We start from the raw sequence: 14,831 nt of genomic DNA, 5'->3' as shown, positions 1-14,831 counted from the left end.
TGATGCGGTCATCCTGAGTCTTGAGCTTTATCTCGAGGAAGTTTTCACCCATCTTGTCAGAGTAAACGCGATGGAGAGGTTCTGATATGTTATTAGAACAAAAGCTACATGACGAGAACAGACACACCTTTTCCTTCGGGATGGTTTTTGTTCTTTTAGGTCGGGTAGAGTCAGCCACACTGGAAGGTCGTCCAGGCCCACGCGCAGGGCATGCAGGAGAATCAAACGGGACTCGTTTAACCCTTAGCCGTTCAATCATGCTTGTGTTGACGATGGGTTTTCGACATTCGCTATGATACCATACTGATTTCCGTTCAGATTCACCTAAGCTAGCTAACTGATCTGTAAGTCATTTAATATCACCCTGACTCAAAGACAGTCGCTCGTTAGCACAATAAATAAGTTCGCCAATCATATCAGGATTGTTTATCAGTCTCTTCTTTGATGTAGCTCCCTCATTGCAGATGATGCACACGCTGTTCTTCTCAGACATGACCTCTAGATGGTTTTGTACTCGTCTCTGTCAGCCTTCTTTCTGAAAAAGAAAAAGAAAAAAAGCCTTGAGCATTTTACCAATATTTTTTTGTCCTTATCTCGCGACAGGGCATCTAGATCGCAAAAATAACTGCACCAAACGTCTTCCTGTGCCTGAAAACCATAAAAAAGAGGTATTACATGCCTAAGTTTATTGCTACAATTGAAATGACCTTGACCTTAGCATCTTTGGTGAACGGAAATCTGGGATCGCCACTTCCGTTCCGGTCGCTTCGAAAGTATCATAAATGGATTTAGCGTCATCGAAAACCTATCTAACGACCCCGAGATCGATAAAATCTCTCAGTTGTTAGGGGAGAAAGTCGCATGGTCAGTCCCGGGGGTCACTGGAAACAAAACGCCCCATAATAGGGGGTCCGGGGGTCGGAAAATTTGAACCCCATTATTTTTCAATATTTTGACCTCGAATTAATCCAACAATGCAAAAAAATCAATTTTAGCATGCAAATCGCACGGGATTACACTTCATACCACACTAAGAAGGGCCTTGGTCAGAGAGGTGACCAAGAACCCGATGGTCACTGGCTGAGCTCCAGAGATCCTGTGCGGAGATGGGAGAAACTTCCAGAAGGACAACTATCACTGCAATACTCCACCGATCTGGCAGGGTGTCCAGACGGAAACCTCTCAGTGAAAGACACATGAAAGCCCGCTTGGAGTTTGCAAAAAAGCACCTAAAGGACTCTCAGACTGTGAGAAACAAGATTCTATATATAACCACCTTTAGAGGCCATTTTTCCCCGCAAGCGGGGGTTGGCCTTTTTCGGGAACCATGGTTGTTGTTGTTTTTCGGTCCCCTTTTTGAAGCAATGTTTTACGGCCGGATGCCCTTCCTGACGCCAACCCTTTTTGCCGCCTTTAACGACAAACAGGGAATTACCAGTGAACTGGTCCTCAATTCGCCGACCTCGGAAGGATGACAGGCTGAGTCAACCCCCCTGGCGTTAATTCAGCGATCGACCGGGATTCGAACCCAGGATCCTAGGATCCTAAGCTGGCACCCTAACCGCTAGCCCAACACCAGGGTTGGTCTGATGGTCTGATGAAACCAAGATTGAACTGTTTGGCCTCAATTCTAAGCGTCATGTCTGGAGGAAACCAGGCACCGCTCATCACCTGCCTAATACCATCCCAACGGTGAAGCATGGTGGTGGCAGCATGATGTTGTGGGGCTGTTTTTCAGCAGCAGCGACTGGGGGACTGGTCAGGGTTGAGGGAACAATGAATGGAGCAATGCACAGAGATATCCTTAATGAAACCTGAAACAGAGCGCTCAAGACCTCAGACTTGGCCGAAGGTTCACCTTCCAACAGGACAATGACCCAAAGCACACAGCCAAGACAATGCAGGAGTGGCTTTGGGACAACTCTGTGAAGGTCCTTCAGTGGTCCAGCCAGAGCCTTGACTTGAATACAATCGAACATCTCTGGAGAGATCTCAAAATGGTTGTCCACCGAAGGTCCCCATCCAACCTGACAGAGCTTGAGAGGACCTGCAGAGACAAATGGCAGCAAATCCCTAAATCCAGGTGTGCAAAGCTTATCACGTCATACCCAAGAAGACTCGAGACTCTAATCACTGCCAAAGGTGCTTCAATGAAGTACTGAGTTAAGGGTCTGAATACTTATGTCAATGTGATATTTCAGTTTTTTCTTTTTAATAAATTTGCAAAACTTTCTAAAATCATGTTTTCTTTGTCAATATGGAGTATTGAGTGTAGATTGATGAGGGGAAAAATGAATTTAAACGATTTCAGCATTGGGCTGCAACATATTGTTGCGGAAATGGCCCTTAGTGGTTTATTAAATATAGAATTAGTTCAGGTCCCCTCTTAGATGTATGTTTACCATAGATCGTCTGTACTGGGATGGTAGTTTTGTGTCGGAAGGTGTAGCAGGCTGTTTTGTGTGGTGCATTGGTGGTGTACAAGAGACGGTTCCCTTTTAATTACATCTTGACAATCAAACAAGGTGCAAGTTCCATTAAGACCGGCCTCGGTTGCAATGCCATGATCGAGGCAATGGATTGACGTGAGAAAGCGCGATTGAGCGGGCAAAAACGACAAGCGCCGTCAAAAACCGGAAGCGGCGCTTCGAGGGGTCGCTGAGCACGTGCGAGGGAGGAGGTGGAAAAAGACGCATGCGTCGATGGCGTGTGAACAGGCCTTTGCGGCGGGTTCCCGCCGGAGAGCTCTCTCCGCGCGTGGTTGAGCGGGAGACACGGAAAATCGTGCTGATCGTGTGGCCGATAAGGAGAGCGGGTGGCCGCCATTTCGCGACGCTTGATGCGTGGCCGATAAGAGGGCGGGCCGCCATTTGGCAGACTGCAGGCCCAAGCGGGGCCTTCAAATCCGGCGACATCGGCTTGTTACGAGCTGCATTCGCCCTTTTCACATCTTCACCTCTCGTCCATCAACACCACCAAGTACCCCCTGTCTTGTATGAATGTTGTCCAGGCCTAAGGTTTATCTCGTTAGGGTCACCCCGCGAAACCCTTAATTGTAGCTCCCTAGATAAGAGCGGGTTATTACTCATAGTTGAATTATAATGTTATCATGAACGCCTTGCTTGTTTTGTGTACCCTAATGTTCCCCCATTAAATCTGGTTGATTCGTATGGAAGTTGCCGCACTGCATTCATCTGTGTCGCATTGAAGAGCAATCCGCTCGATTTGTAATTAAAACCAAACTGGCTACAGGTTGCGGCAGACTTCGCTCGGTCTCTGACAAACCCAACCTGTAGCGACGGGTGTCTCCCCAACTGGCAAGGCACAGGTGTAATTTGGTATCGCGATAGAGGCGCGTAACCCGAGATCTGTGTCGAACCAGCCGGCGTTGCACCCGTGGGACGGCCGTGCCGGGAGGCGCGACCCGTCACCTACAACACTGGTGTCAGGAGTCAGGATTTGGACCTGGGGTGCATTTCGCACCCCGAACATCGATTGTGAGAGGCGCGTAAAGAAGAAAAAAAAAAAAAACACGTCGCTCGCAAATTCCAAATTTGGTTTCATTTTTATTTTGAGTGGATTGGGTGTCAAACTTCGTAATTTATAAAGGAAGATGGAGTCGCAAAATGGCTGCGCGGCTCAGCAGCGTGACACGAGGTGGGAGAGAATCGGTATTAAGAGTGCAACGAGCCGCACATCACGAAGAAAACGCTCCCACCCACCGATCCAAACCACGTGGTCACAGCATGCATCATGGCAAAATAAGCAGGACGACAATGCGTACATTAACGAGCTTCATGCACGATTGGGGGATGCCTGGGAGCAGGTGGAGTGTAAGGAGGATTATATTGGGGAGTTACACACGAAATTGCATGAGGCACTACAGCAGGCAAGTGAGGTTCAGGAAAATGAGGAGCAAAGGGAGTCACAACAATTGGTCGATGCACAGGAACGAATTCACTGGACGGAAATGGCCTTGGCCGGCGCATTGCGAGACAACACAGATTCCAGATGGGAACGAGCACGGATTCTCGAATTGGAAGGCATAGGGAATCAATTGGTGGAAAAAGTCCAGGTACTACAGGGAGAAAAGAGGAAAGTAGAGGGGAGTACCCATGAGTTGGAACAACTGGAGGAAAAGGTAAGATCCGGTGATCAGACAAGGGAAAGCCTAGAACAGAAGATAAAAAGAGGGGAGGAATACATGGAACAAGAGAAGAGCAAACTGAACAAGAGAATAGAGAAAGAACAAAGCAGAAACTCCCGGGATCGGGAGAACTTGGAAAAGGAAAGAGAGGAACACGATTTGGAATTGGAACAACTGAAGGAAGAATTGTCTGAGAAATCAAGCCAGTTTCGGGAATCAGAGTACAGAGGAAATGAACTGGCACGTCAAATGGAAAGTAGCAAGGAATACGGGAAGAGGATGGACAAAAGGAGAGAGGAAGCATGCGAAAGAGTAGAGGAGATAAGTGAGGAAAAAGAGAGGATGGAGAGTGAAATGTTAAGGAAACACACTGGGCAGATTGAGCAGATAGAAGGTAAAGCAAGACTAAAAAATGAGATGGAGTTACAGAAACACCAAAACAAAGAAAGGGAATTACAAAACAAGCTGAGGATGTTAAGTGAGGAAAGAGAGAGGACGGAGAAGGAAACGTTAAGGAACCACACTGTGCAGATTGAACAGATGAAAGCCAAAGCCAGGTTAAAGAATGACATGGATGAAAGGGTAATGAAAGAACAACGAATGAAGCAGGAGAAGGAAATCAATCAATTGAGAGAAACGACGAGATTGGAGAATGAAGAACAAAAGAGACGATGGGATACGAAACAAAAAGAATATGAATTTGAAATTGATCAACTAAAAAGGAACTACACTGTGCAGATCGAACAGGCAGAAGCCAAAGCAAGGTCAAAGAATGAGATGGATGAACGTATAATGAAAGAACAACGAATGAAGCAGGAAAAGGAAATCAATCAATTGAGAGAAACGACGAGATTGGAGAATGAAGCACAAGAGGGACGGTGGCATAAGAAACAAGAGGAATATGAATCGGAAATTGACCAAGTAAAGGAGAAAGCAAGGGTGGAGTCCGCAGAGATGGAAAGACTCCGGAAAGGTAACGAACAACTAAAAAGGCTCAGAGAGGAAGAACGACTCAACTGGGAAAGAAAATGGAGCCAGGAAGTAGGGCAGCACAATAATGTGGGATGTGTGACGTCATCACAGGGAGGAATGTTAGTGGTGCAGGACTTGATTGGCATCACTCGTCGAATGAAACAACAATTGGAGCAAACCCTGGTGATGGAGACATGGAGGGAGTATATGGGGTTGTTGACTCATGAAACACATTTTGAGCAGGTCCAGCAAGTGAAGCTGACAGCCCCAGAGGAGTGTGGCGAACCAATGATGAGCGACCGGACCGATGTGACTTTGGAACGAAGCAGGTACGTGGGCATCTGCATACATGGTGCGGATGATGAGCTTAAGTTCGCAATTGGATTTGATGTTAATCAAGAGACTCTGTCCGATGGGGTGCACGTATGCGTGACACCTGAATGTGTGGATGGAATGCCTGTGGATGAATGCTGTGAGCCCATAGTCCAGTTTACAGCACCGGGGTGTGCTGTCAAGGCCGAAACGTGTGTGAGTGCGGAGCATGGAATGAGTGGTGACGTAGGAAATAGGTTCGAGGTGCAAGGGGAAATAGAAATTCCACCAGGAGCAGGCTTTAGAAAGGGGATTGTAATTTCTCCCTCAGCTTCACAGGAACTTCGAGGTAGAGCGCAGATGCGTAGCAGGCGGCGTTGGCATGCGTCACATACTCCCTGGACCCATTTTCGAACAAGAGGGGCCCAGCAACGACACCGCCAGGTGTCCCTTGGTCATCGGACCTCTCTGAGGACACGAGGGGTTCGGCTAGCTAAATGGGATTTACCTGTCTTCAGGGAATTAAAGAGAAGAGGGGGAGGCCGCTCCCCCAAGTGGGGTCTACCTGACTTCCGCGAACCCTGGAGAAAAGGAGGGGGTGGACCACGACCCCAATTGAGACGTGACCCTTATGAGCCGTGGCGGAAAGGCGGCGGGGCCATGTAAGGGGTAATGAGGGATTCCTTCCCTCACTCCTTTTCCAATGAGCCACAGAAGCAGGCCAGATTGGAAAGAAAAAAAAAAAAAAAAAGGGAATTCTTGACTGAAAATAATATCGAGAGAGATTGCAAATTGAGAGACTGACAGAAGAGACAAGAGTGGCACAAGTGGATGTGCGTGACTATTTAAAAAAAAAAAAAAAAAAAAAGTGAGAGAAATAGTGGGGACATGACAGACAGGGCGTTAAACACCCCTGCAAAAAGTGGAAGGTGTTGGATGGTGTTGTGGACTGGGTGTGTGGCACTGTGGAATGAATGACGAAGGTGTTTGGGATGAATGGCGTGATTGTGTGAATGAGGAGAGTGAGTGCGAACAATGTACCCTGTTGGTAGGAGTCTCCTAACCAAGTGAGTGTAGGTTAGGGGGACTTAGTGGATTTGACGTGGATTCTGGCTGCTGTTCCATTGTGCAGGCGGACTGCTAGGGGTAGGTGCAGCCAAGGTATGGTGGTACTGGCTGAGAGTGTGACATGGTATTGGAAGTTGGTGAGTCGGGAGGGGACACCAGACAGTAGGGTTTAGAGTGCTAAGAGAGCACAGTGCGGGGGCTAGAGAGCCACCCGGTTAGAGTGCTTGGAGAGCACAGTGTGGGGGCTAGAGAGCCACCCATTATTTAGGAGCGCCAGAGGCGCGCTCAGGTGAACCCCGAGGTCGCTAGGTGTCCCTCACCACCTATTGGAAGCAGGCAAAGAGGCCTAGTTGTAGTCACACTCCCCAGCCAATGAGTTATGCCTGGCACCACCAAGTGAAGAAAAAGAGACAAATAAGGGCCTTGCCCAGGTTTAAAAGAATGGAACAGTGTGCCAGGTTGGGAAAAATGGGTCATTAGGATCATTGTGGCAATGGCAGGGTTTGTGCCATTGGTTAGAGCTTTAAGTAAAAGGTTAGGTTCGATGAACTCTCCTCCGCACCATTCATGTGTGACACCTGGTACGAGTCGTGTTGATGGGAAAGTTGTGAACAAGGGCCAGGTTCGGTCGCCCTCTCCAAGTGCCAGAGAAGCCACCAGTGTGTCATGAGCACACAGATAACAATTGATTAAGAAGCACACCATCCTGTCAGCTAAAAAGTGAAAGGACTTTTTTAAGAAGACCATACTAAAACAAGTCGTACCAAGATAAGTCAGGCAAGGAAGGTTAAGGGTACTCTTCATTTTGCCTGGGCTGAGGTCATCACCCCCACTTGCACCCTCAAGAATGCCTCCAGACTGCATTTGCTTACCATCGGTAGAACTGTGCCACCTGCTGTCCAAGGCAGGGCTTGTTGCCTGCTGCTGCTCGGTTGTGTGCCATGTGGGCCGAAGCATTTTTGTGGGCCATGGAGGCCAAAGTGCTTTTGCGGGCTGTTGCAGCCGAAGATTCATGCCGTCTTGTGGGCTCAGTGGGCCGAAGGACTCTTTGTGAGATTAGGCCACTGGGCCGACTGAACTCACCTGGTGAGAGGCCAATAAGGCCACGAAGTAAGGAAACCCCTCTGGGGTGAAGACACAACACTGCCGGGAGGAGGCGTGAAGGAGTGAGCACGTCAAGAAGCTTTGAAACTCTGAATGTCTTGCTCCGATGTGAATATTGGTGTTGAAAGTAACATTGAATGCCCTCCTGCGCAAATGCATAATTAGAATGTTAAGTATTGTGCATAGAGTGTGGATGTGTTTGTTAGATTAGTGATCCGACACACTAGGATAGGGACATGCCAATCTTACTGATACTTTGCTTCTTGGAGTTAAGTGCTTGCAATGTTGTGGGTTAGAGTAAATGGGAGATTTGTGCTGTACGTTAGACAGGGCCATTCCCGCGGGCTGCCCCTAGTGGAGGCTCGGGAGAGCCTCGGGAGAAAGGTGGGGGCAGTGTTGCGGAAATGGCCCTTAGTGGTTTATTAAATATAGAATTAGTTCAGGTCCCCTCTTAGATGTATGTTTACCATAGATCGTCTGTACTGGGATGGTAGTTTTGTGTCGGAAGGTGTAGCAGGCTGTTTTGTGTGGTGCATTGGTGGTGTACAAGAGACGGTTCCCTTTTAATTACATCTTGACAATCAAACAAGGTGCAAGTTCCATTAAGACCGGCCTCGGTTGCAATGCCATGATCGAGGCAATGGATTGACGTGAGAAAGCGCGATTGAGCGGGCAAAAACGACAAGCGCCGTCAAAAACCGGAAGCGGCGCTTCGAGGGGTCGCTGAGCACGTGCGAGGGAGGAGGTGGAAAAAGACGCATGCGTCGATGGCGTGTGAACAGGCCTTTGCGGCGGGTTCCCGCCGGAGAGCTCTCTCCGCGCGTGGTTGAGCGGGAGACACGGAAAATCGTGCTGATCGTGTGGCCGATAAGGAGAGCGGGTGGCCGCCATTTCGCGACGCTTGATGCGTGGCCGATAAGAGGGCGGGCCGCCATTTGGCAGACTGCAGGCCCAAGCGGGGCCTTCAAATCCGGCGACATCGGCTTGTTACGAGCTGCATTCGCCCTTTTCACATCTTCACCTCTCGTCCATCAACACCACCAAGTACCCCCTGTCTTGTATGAATGTTGTCCAGGCCTAAGGTTTATCTCGTTAGGGTCACCCCGCGAAACCCTTAATTGTAGCTCCCTAGATAAGAGCGGGTTATTACTCATAGTTGAATTATAATGTTATCATGAACGCCTTGCTTGTTTTGTGTACCCTAATGTTCCCCCATTAAATCTGGTTGATTCGTATGGAAGTTGCCGCACTGCATTCATCTGTGTCGCATTGAAGAGCAATCCGCTCGATTTGTAATTAAAACCAAACTGGCTACAGGTTGCGGCAGACTTCGCTCGGTCTCTGACAAACCCAACCTGTAGCGACGGGTGTCTCCCCAACTGGCAAGGCACAGGTGTAATTTGGTATCGCGATAGAGGCGCGTAACCCGAGATCTGTGTCGAACCAGCCGGCGTTGCACCCGTGGGACGGCCGTGCCGGGAGGCGCGACCCGTCACCTACAACAATATCAAATGTGAAAAAAGTGAAGGGATCTGAATACTTTCTGAATGCACTGTATGTGCTCTACCGAGTGCCGTTCTTCGTCTTGATCTGTTTTTGTGTTTGAATCCTGGGGATTGTCCTGCAAAAATTCCAGGGAATTCCGCTTCCCGTTCCTCGGATGACGTTGTCGTCTGTGCTTCTCCCGATCAACACAGATAAATTTTCACCCGATCGTTTTTGTCGAATTTCTTGTTTATTTTGCTGTGTATACCTTTACTGTGTGCTTCAAGGTCGATCTTGTTTTGTAATTGGTGCAAATTTGTGTGTGTTGGTCGGATTTTTTGTATTGTGTTTTGGAGGCCTGCCCACTTTCCCTCAAGGCCTGCCCACTTTCCCTCAAGGCCTGCCCACTTTCCTCATCAGCCTTTTGTTTATTCACGTTCGTTTTTTCGCTGTATTGCCTTTTTTTCCTTCACCTCCCACTTTCCACAAACCTCTTACCATTTGTTTAATGTCATGAATACAAAAAATATATATTATAATAATCATAATAATCATTTCCTTCTCTCTTCGCAGTGCCACGCTGCCTCACGCGACCAAGTGTGGCCTCGCCCCTCCCCATCTCTTTCCATCATATCTCGTTCCTCTCCAGCCAATTTTTTTTTTCTCCTTTCCAATCCGTGAATAATTCACAACACTCCTTCAACCTTTCTCCTTCTTTCTCAGATCTGCTTCACCTAACCTTCAAAAATATATATATATATTAACAAAGAAAATAAAAAGAAGGCCCATCCTCCCATACAAACAAATTGCTGATACATGTTCCTTCGTTCTCTGCTTTACCTGGCTTGTTAATCTCCTATTCTTCTGTTCCTCCAACTGAACCTGTTCTAAAATTCATCACACCCCCTTCCTCCCTGCCCTCATTGCAGTGAATACCCAGACGGTGTTCATGGTTTTGTTAAAAAATGTTTGAACTTCCCCCTACCGTGCTGTTTTCACTCGTCTCTTGTAACTCGCTCTTCTTCCTTTTCAAAAGGCTGTCTTCAAATTGCTCGTTTTTTTTTTTTTTTTTTTTTTTTTTTTTTTTTTGTATACAAGATCGAGGCTCGTGAAAGAGCTAACATTAATCACACAAAAAGACAAATCGACACACAAAACACAAAAAACAAGGGGAGCGGCAGACAAGATGGGGAGAGAGGGGGAGGGACACAAACACAACATTTGAGCGCAGGGACATCGGGAGGACTTGGGGGGAGGTGGGAGAGGAATAAAACATATGAACACTGCAAGGACTCTGGGGTGAATTACCGGGGGTAGAAAAGATCAAGGTTTTCGATGGGGGAAGATAAGAGATGGTGGTAAACAGCTGTTTTAAAGACCTGGAGGGAGGAGTGGGATTGAAGGGAGTTTGTTCCAAAGGTGGGAGAAAAGGGGAATGAAAGAGTGAAGGTGAGCAGAGAGCCTAGACTTTGGCAGTTTAACCATAAGAGGGTTGCAGGCAGATCTTGTGTGACCTGAAGGAATATTGGGGGGACAGAGCACAGAGAGAGCTGGGGGAGCAAGGCCGGAGAGGAGTCGGTAGAAGACATAAAGACCACCAACCTGCCTGCGGTGAGTGAGTGAAAGGCCCTCGGAGTTGACTTCATCGCAGGAGATTCCAATGATTCTGAAAGCTTTGGCCTCAACAGCGTGAAGCCGAGCAAGGTGTGAGGCAGGAGCACCAGCCCAGAGGGGGGAACAGTATTCCATTGAGCTGCGGATGAAAGCCTTGTATGTGGTGAGGAGCTCAGGTGTGCCAAGGAAGGACTTCGCACGACGGAGGATGCCCAGTCGGCGACTGGCTTTGGAGGCCAGCTTGGAAATGTGGTTTTCCCAAGAAAGATCATGGCAGATAGTGAGACCAAAAAGCTTGAGCGACAGAACTTCTTGGAGAGGATTGTTGAGAAAGTAGATGAGAGGGTTTTCCAGTCGGTCCTTTCGGAGAGACATTGTAAGAGTGTGAGATTTGTCAGGATTGAAAGACATGTTCCACTTGTTTGACCAGTCTGTGATTTTGTCCAGGTCTGCAGAGAGTGAGGAGGCTGCAGACTGCCGATCTGAGGGATGAGGAATGGAGCGGCAGATAGTGGAGTCATCAGCAAAGAGATAGAGAGGATTTTCCAGAGAGTCAGAGAGATCATTGATGAAGACCAGAAATAGCACAGGGCCCAGAACACTACCTTGGGGAACTCCAGCCAGAACAGGAAGGGACGATGAGAGAAATCCATTCAAGGCCACACGTTGCCTATGACCAGAGAGGAAATCCGCACGCCATGAGTGGAGAAATCCCTGAATACCATAGGAGGTGAGTTTGGTGAGCAGAGCTGGGTGCCAGACCGTATCGAAGGCACGTGATATGTCAAGTGAGACAGCTCTGATTTTCTGTTTGGCATTGAGGACCTCCATCCATTGTTGAGACAGCAGAAGCAGCATGTCCAGAGTAGAGTGACCTGGTCTGAATCCAAATTGATGATCAGAGATCAAGCCATTGGAGAAGAGGAAGGATTTGATATCCGAAGCAATTTTTTTTTTTTTTTTTTTTTTTTTTTTTTGGATACAAGATCGAGGCTCACGAAGGAGCGAACATTTATCACACAGAAAGACAAACCAACGAACCGACACATAACCGACAAACCGACACAAAACAAAAAGCATCAGGAGCGGTAGACAAGATGGGGAGAGAGGGGGAAGGACACAAACACAACATTTGAGAGCAGGAACCGAGAGACATGGAGACATCGAGAGAACTGTGGGAGGGAGAGGGCTTTGGGGGGGAGGCATGGGAAAGGGGGTGGGAGAGGCATAAAACATATGGACACTGCCAGGACTACCAGGAAAGAAGTTGGAATTACAAACAAGGTGGATCTGGGGTGAATTAGTGGGGGTAGAAAAGATCAAGGTTTTGGATGGGGGAAGATAAGAGATGGTGGTGAACAGCTGTTTTAAAGACCTGGAGGGAGGAGTGGGATTGAAGGGAGTGTGGGAGTTTGTTCCAGAGGCGGGAGAAAAGAGGAATGAAGGAGTGAAGGTGAGCAGAGAGCCGAGATTTTGGCAGTTTAACCATCAGAGGCTTGCTGGCAGATCTTGTGCGACCTGCAGGAATATTTGGGGGACAGAGCACAGAGAGAGCTGGAGGAGCAAGGCCGGAGAGGAGTCGGTAGAAGACAGAAAGACCACCTACCTGCCTGCGGTGAGTGAGTGAAAGGCCCTCGGAGTTAGCTTCATCGCAGGAGATTCCAATGATTCTGACAGCTTTGGTTTCAACAGCGTGAAGCCGAGCTAGGTGTGAGGCAGGAGCACCAGCCCATAGGGGAGAACAGTATTCCATTGAGCTGTGGATGAAAGCCTTGTATGTGGTGAGGAGCTCAGGTGTGCCTAGGAAGGACTTCGCACGACGGAGGATGCCCAGTCGGCGACTGGCTTTGCAGGCCGGCTTGGAAATGTGGTTTTCCCAAGAAAGATCATGGCAGATAGTGAGACCCAAAAGCTTGAGCGACAGAACTTCTTGGAGAGGATTGTTGAGAAAGTAGATGGGAGGGTTGTCCAGTCGATCTTTTCGGAGAGACATAGTAAGAGTGTGAGATTTGTCAGGATTGAAAGACATGTTCCACTTGTTTGACCAGTCTGTGATTTTGTCCAGGTCTTCAGAGAGTGAGGAGGCTGCAGACTGCCGATCTGAGGGAAGAGGAATGGAGCGGCAGAGAGTGGAGTCATCAGCAAAGAGATAGAGAGGATTTTCCAGAGAGTCGGAGAGATCATTGATAAAGACCAGAAAAAGCACAGGGCCCAGCACACTGCCTTGGGGAACTCCAGCCTGAACAGGAAGGGGAGGTGAGAGAAATCCATTCAGGGCCACACGTTGACTACGACCAGAGAGGAAGTCCGCAAGCCATGCATGGAGATTTCCATGGATACCATAGGAGTAGAGTTTGGTGAGCAGAGCTGGGTGCCAGACCGTATCAAAGGCACGTGATATGTCGAGGGAGACAGCTCTGATTTCTTGTTTGGCATTGAGGACCTCCATCCATTGTTGAGACAGGAGAAGCAGCATGTCCAGAGTAGAGTGACCTGGTCTGAATCCAAATTGATGATCAGAGATCAAGCCATTGGAGAAGAGGAAAGATTTCATATCCGAAGCAATGATGGAATCCATGACTTTGCTGATAATTGGGAGCAGGCTGATTGGTCTGTAGTTAAAAGGATCTGTTTTTGCACCTTTTTTGTGTAAAGCGGTAATGTTTGCTGATTTCCAGGATGCTGGCAGATGACCTTGAGCAAAAGATAGGGTGAAAAGAACAGAGAGAGGGTGAGATAGAGCGGCAGAGCAGGATTTTAGGACCCGTGGGTTGATGCCGTCTGGTCCAGTTGCAGAATCAGAGTCGAGGTTAGACAAAAACTCCTCCACCTTGTCAGGAGAGAAGGACACAGAGTCCAGGAGCCGTTGGGTTCGACTGGGAAAGGTGGGAACAGAGAGTGATGGGTTTGGGACTAAAGATTTTGAGGCAAACTCAGAGTTGAGGCATTCGGCTTTGTCACGTGCGATGTCAACTGTGTGGCCATTTGAGGTAAGGGAGGGGATGGAGGGGGAACAAACACCAGAAACGGATTTGACCAGACGCCACCAGGATTTGGAGGAAGGAGACAGGTTTGAGAGTTCGTGCTTGAGTGAGGAGAGATAGTGCTTCCTGGCACTCCTGAGGGTAGACACACACTTGTTCCGAGCTTGGTGGAAGGAACTGAGATTGCCTTCAGTTGGATTAGCCTTCCAAGAGGCAAAGGCAAGTTGTTTCAGGGCAACTGCCTCACCACAAGATTCGGTGTACCATGGACGGGAGGAAGGGTAAGACAACTGAAGACGAGATGGGATAAATCTGTGCATGAGAGAGATCAGTTTGCTTTGGAAGAATTCCCAGGAAGAATTGATGTCAGAGGCAGTGGAGATGGGAGACCAATCCAGACGATTGATGGCTGCTTGAAGCCCGTCCCAGTCGGCCTGAGTGAAATGCCAGACTCTTCGACGCTGAGGAGGCTCTCTGAGAATGGCCAGAGAGATGTCCACTTTGACAAGCACATGATCAGAAGAACCGATTGGAGCAGAAGAAGAGCAGCAGACATTAGCAGGGAAGTTTGTCATAACCAAATCTAGAAGAGAAGAAACTCCATTGGCTGAGATCCGGGTCGGGAAATTGACAGATTGTGTCAATCCCAGTGAGTCACAGAAGTCCTTTGCTGAGGTGCCATGACTGGTGAGAGAGGAACCCACACCCAACCAGGTGGCATGATGACAGTTGAAGTCACCACATATGAGGAAGAGAGAGTTGGGATGAGTGGATAGAAGTTGGTCCATGTTGTCAGAGAGTGAAATGTAAATTGAGTCATCACTGTTTGGGGGACGGTACAGAACACATATGAACAAAAGGTGGGAGCGGAGAGGAAGCCGTAGCCAGAGGTACTCCTGGGGGTGAGGAGGAGAGAGGGCAGTGCAAGGAGAATGAGGAAGAGAGTTTTTGATAAAGATAGCCACCCCACCACCAGGACGAGGCTCAGGTCTATCATACCGGAAGAGGGAGTAACCAGGAAGAGATATTGAGGAATCAGAGACATCTTGAAGGAGGAAAGTCTCTGTTAAGCAGATCAAGTCTGGATTGTCAGAAGCAACCTGTATGGAGAGATCAGTCAGGTTTGAGCGAAGGCCCCGGATGTT

At 48.4% G+C, this 14,831-nt stretch overlaps 1 protein-coding gene across 5 annotated transcripts in view; it reads left to right on the top strand.

Moving 5' to 3' along the window:
- LOC137435506 (uncharacterized) overlaps nucleotides 1-14,831 on the top strand; it is a 57,903-nt gene that overhangs the window by 21,927 nt on the left and 21,145 nt on the right. Inside the window, exon 1 of one of the 5 annotated variants that reach the window (XM_068129379.2) lies at nucleotides 1,884-2,142. The exons of the other annotated variants lie outside the window; for them this stretch is intronic. Coding sequence (XP_067985480.2) covers nucleotides 1,899-2,142 — 244 coding nt within the window. The 5' untranslated portion in view covers nucleotides 1,884-1,898. Of the gene's footprint in view, nucleotides 1-1,883; nucleotides 2,143-14,831 lie in introns of those variants that run through there. 5 annotated transcript variants of the gene reach the window in all.

Source organism: Myxine glutinosa, chromosome 1, assembly GCF_964187855.1.
Source record: "Myxine glutinosa chromosome 1, kmMyxGlut1.1, whole genome shotgun sequence".
Classification (NCBI taxonomy): domain Eukaryota; kingdom Metazoa; phylum Chordata; class Myxini; order Myxiniformes; family Myxinidae; genus Myxine; species Myxine glutinosa.
The sequence above is the reverse complement of the archived record's forward strand: the minus strand, read 5'-3'. Positions and strand labels throughout refer to the sequence as shown.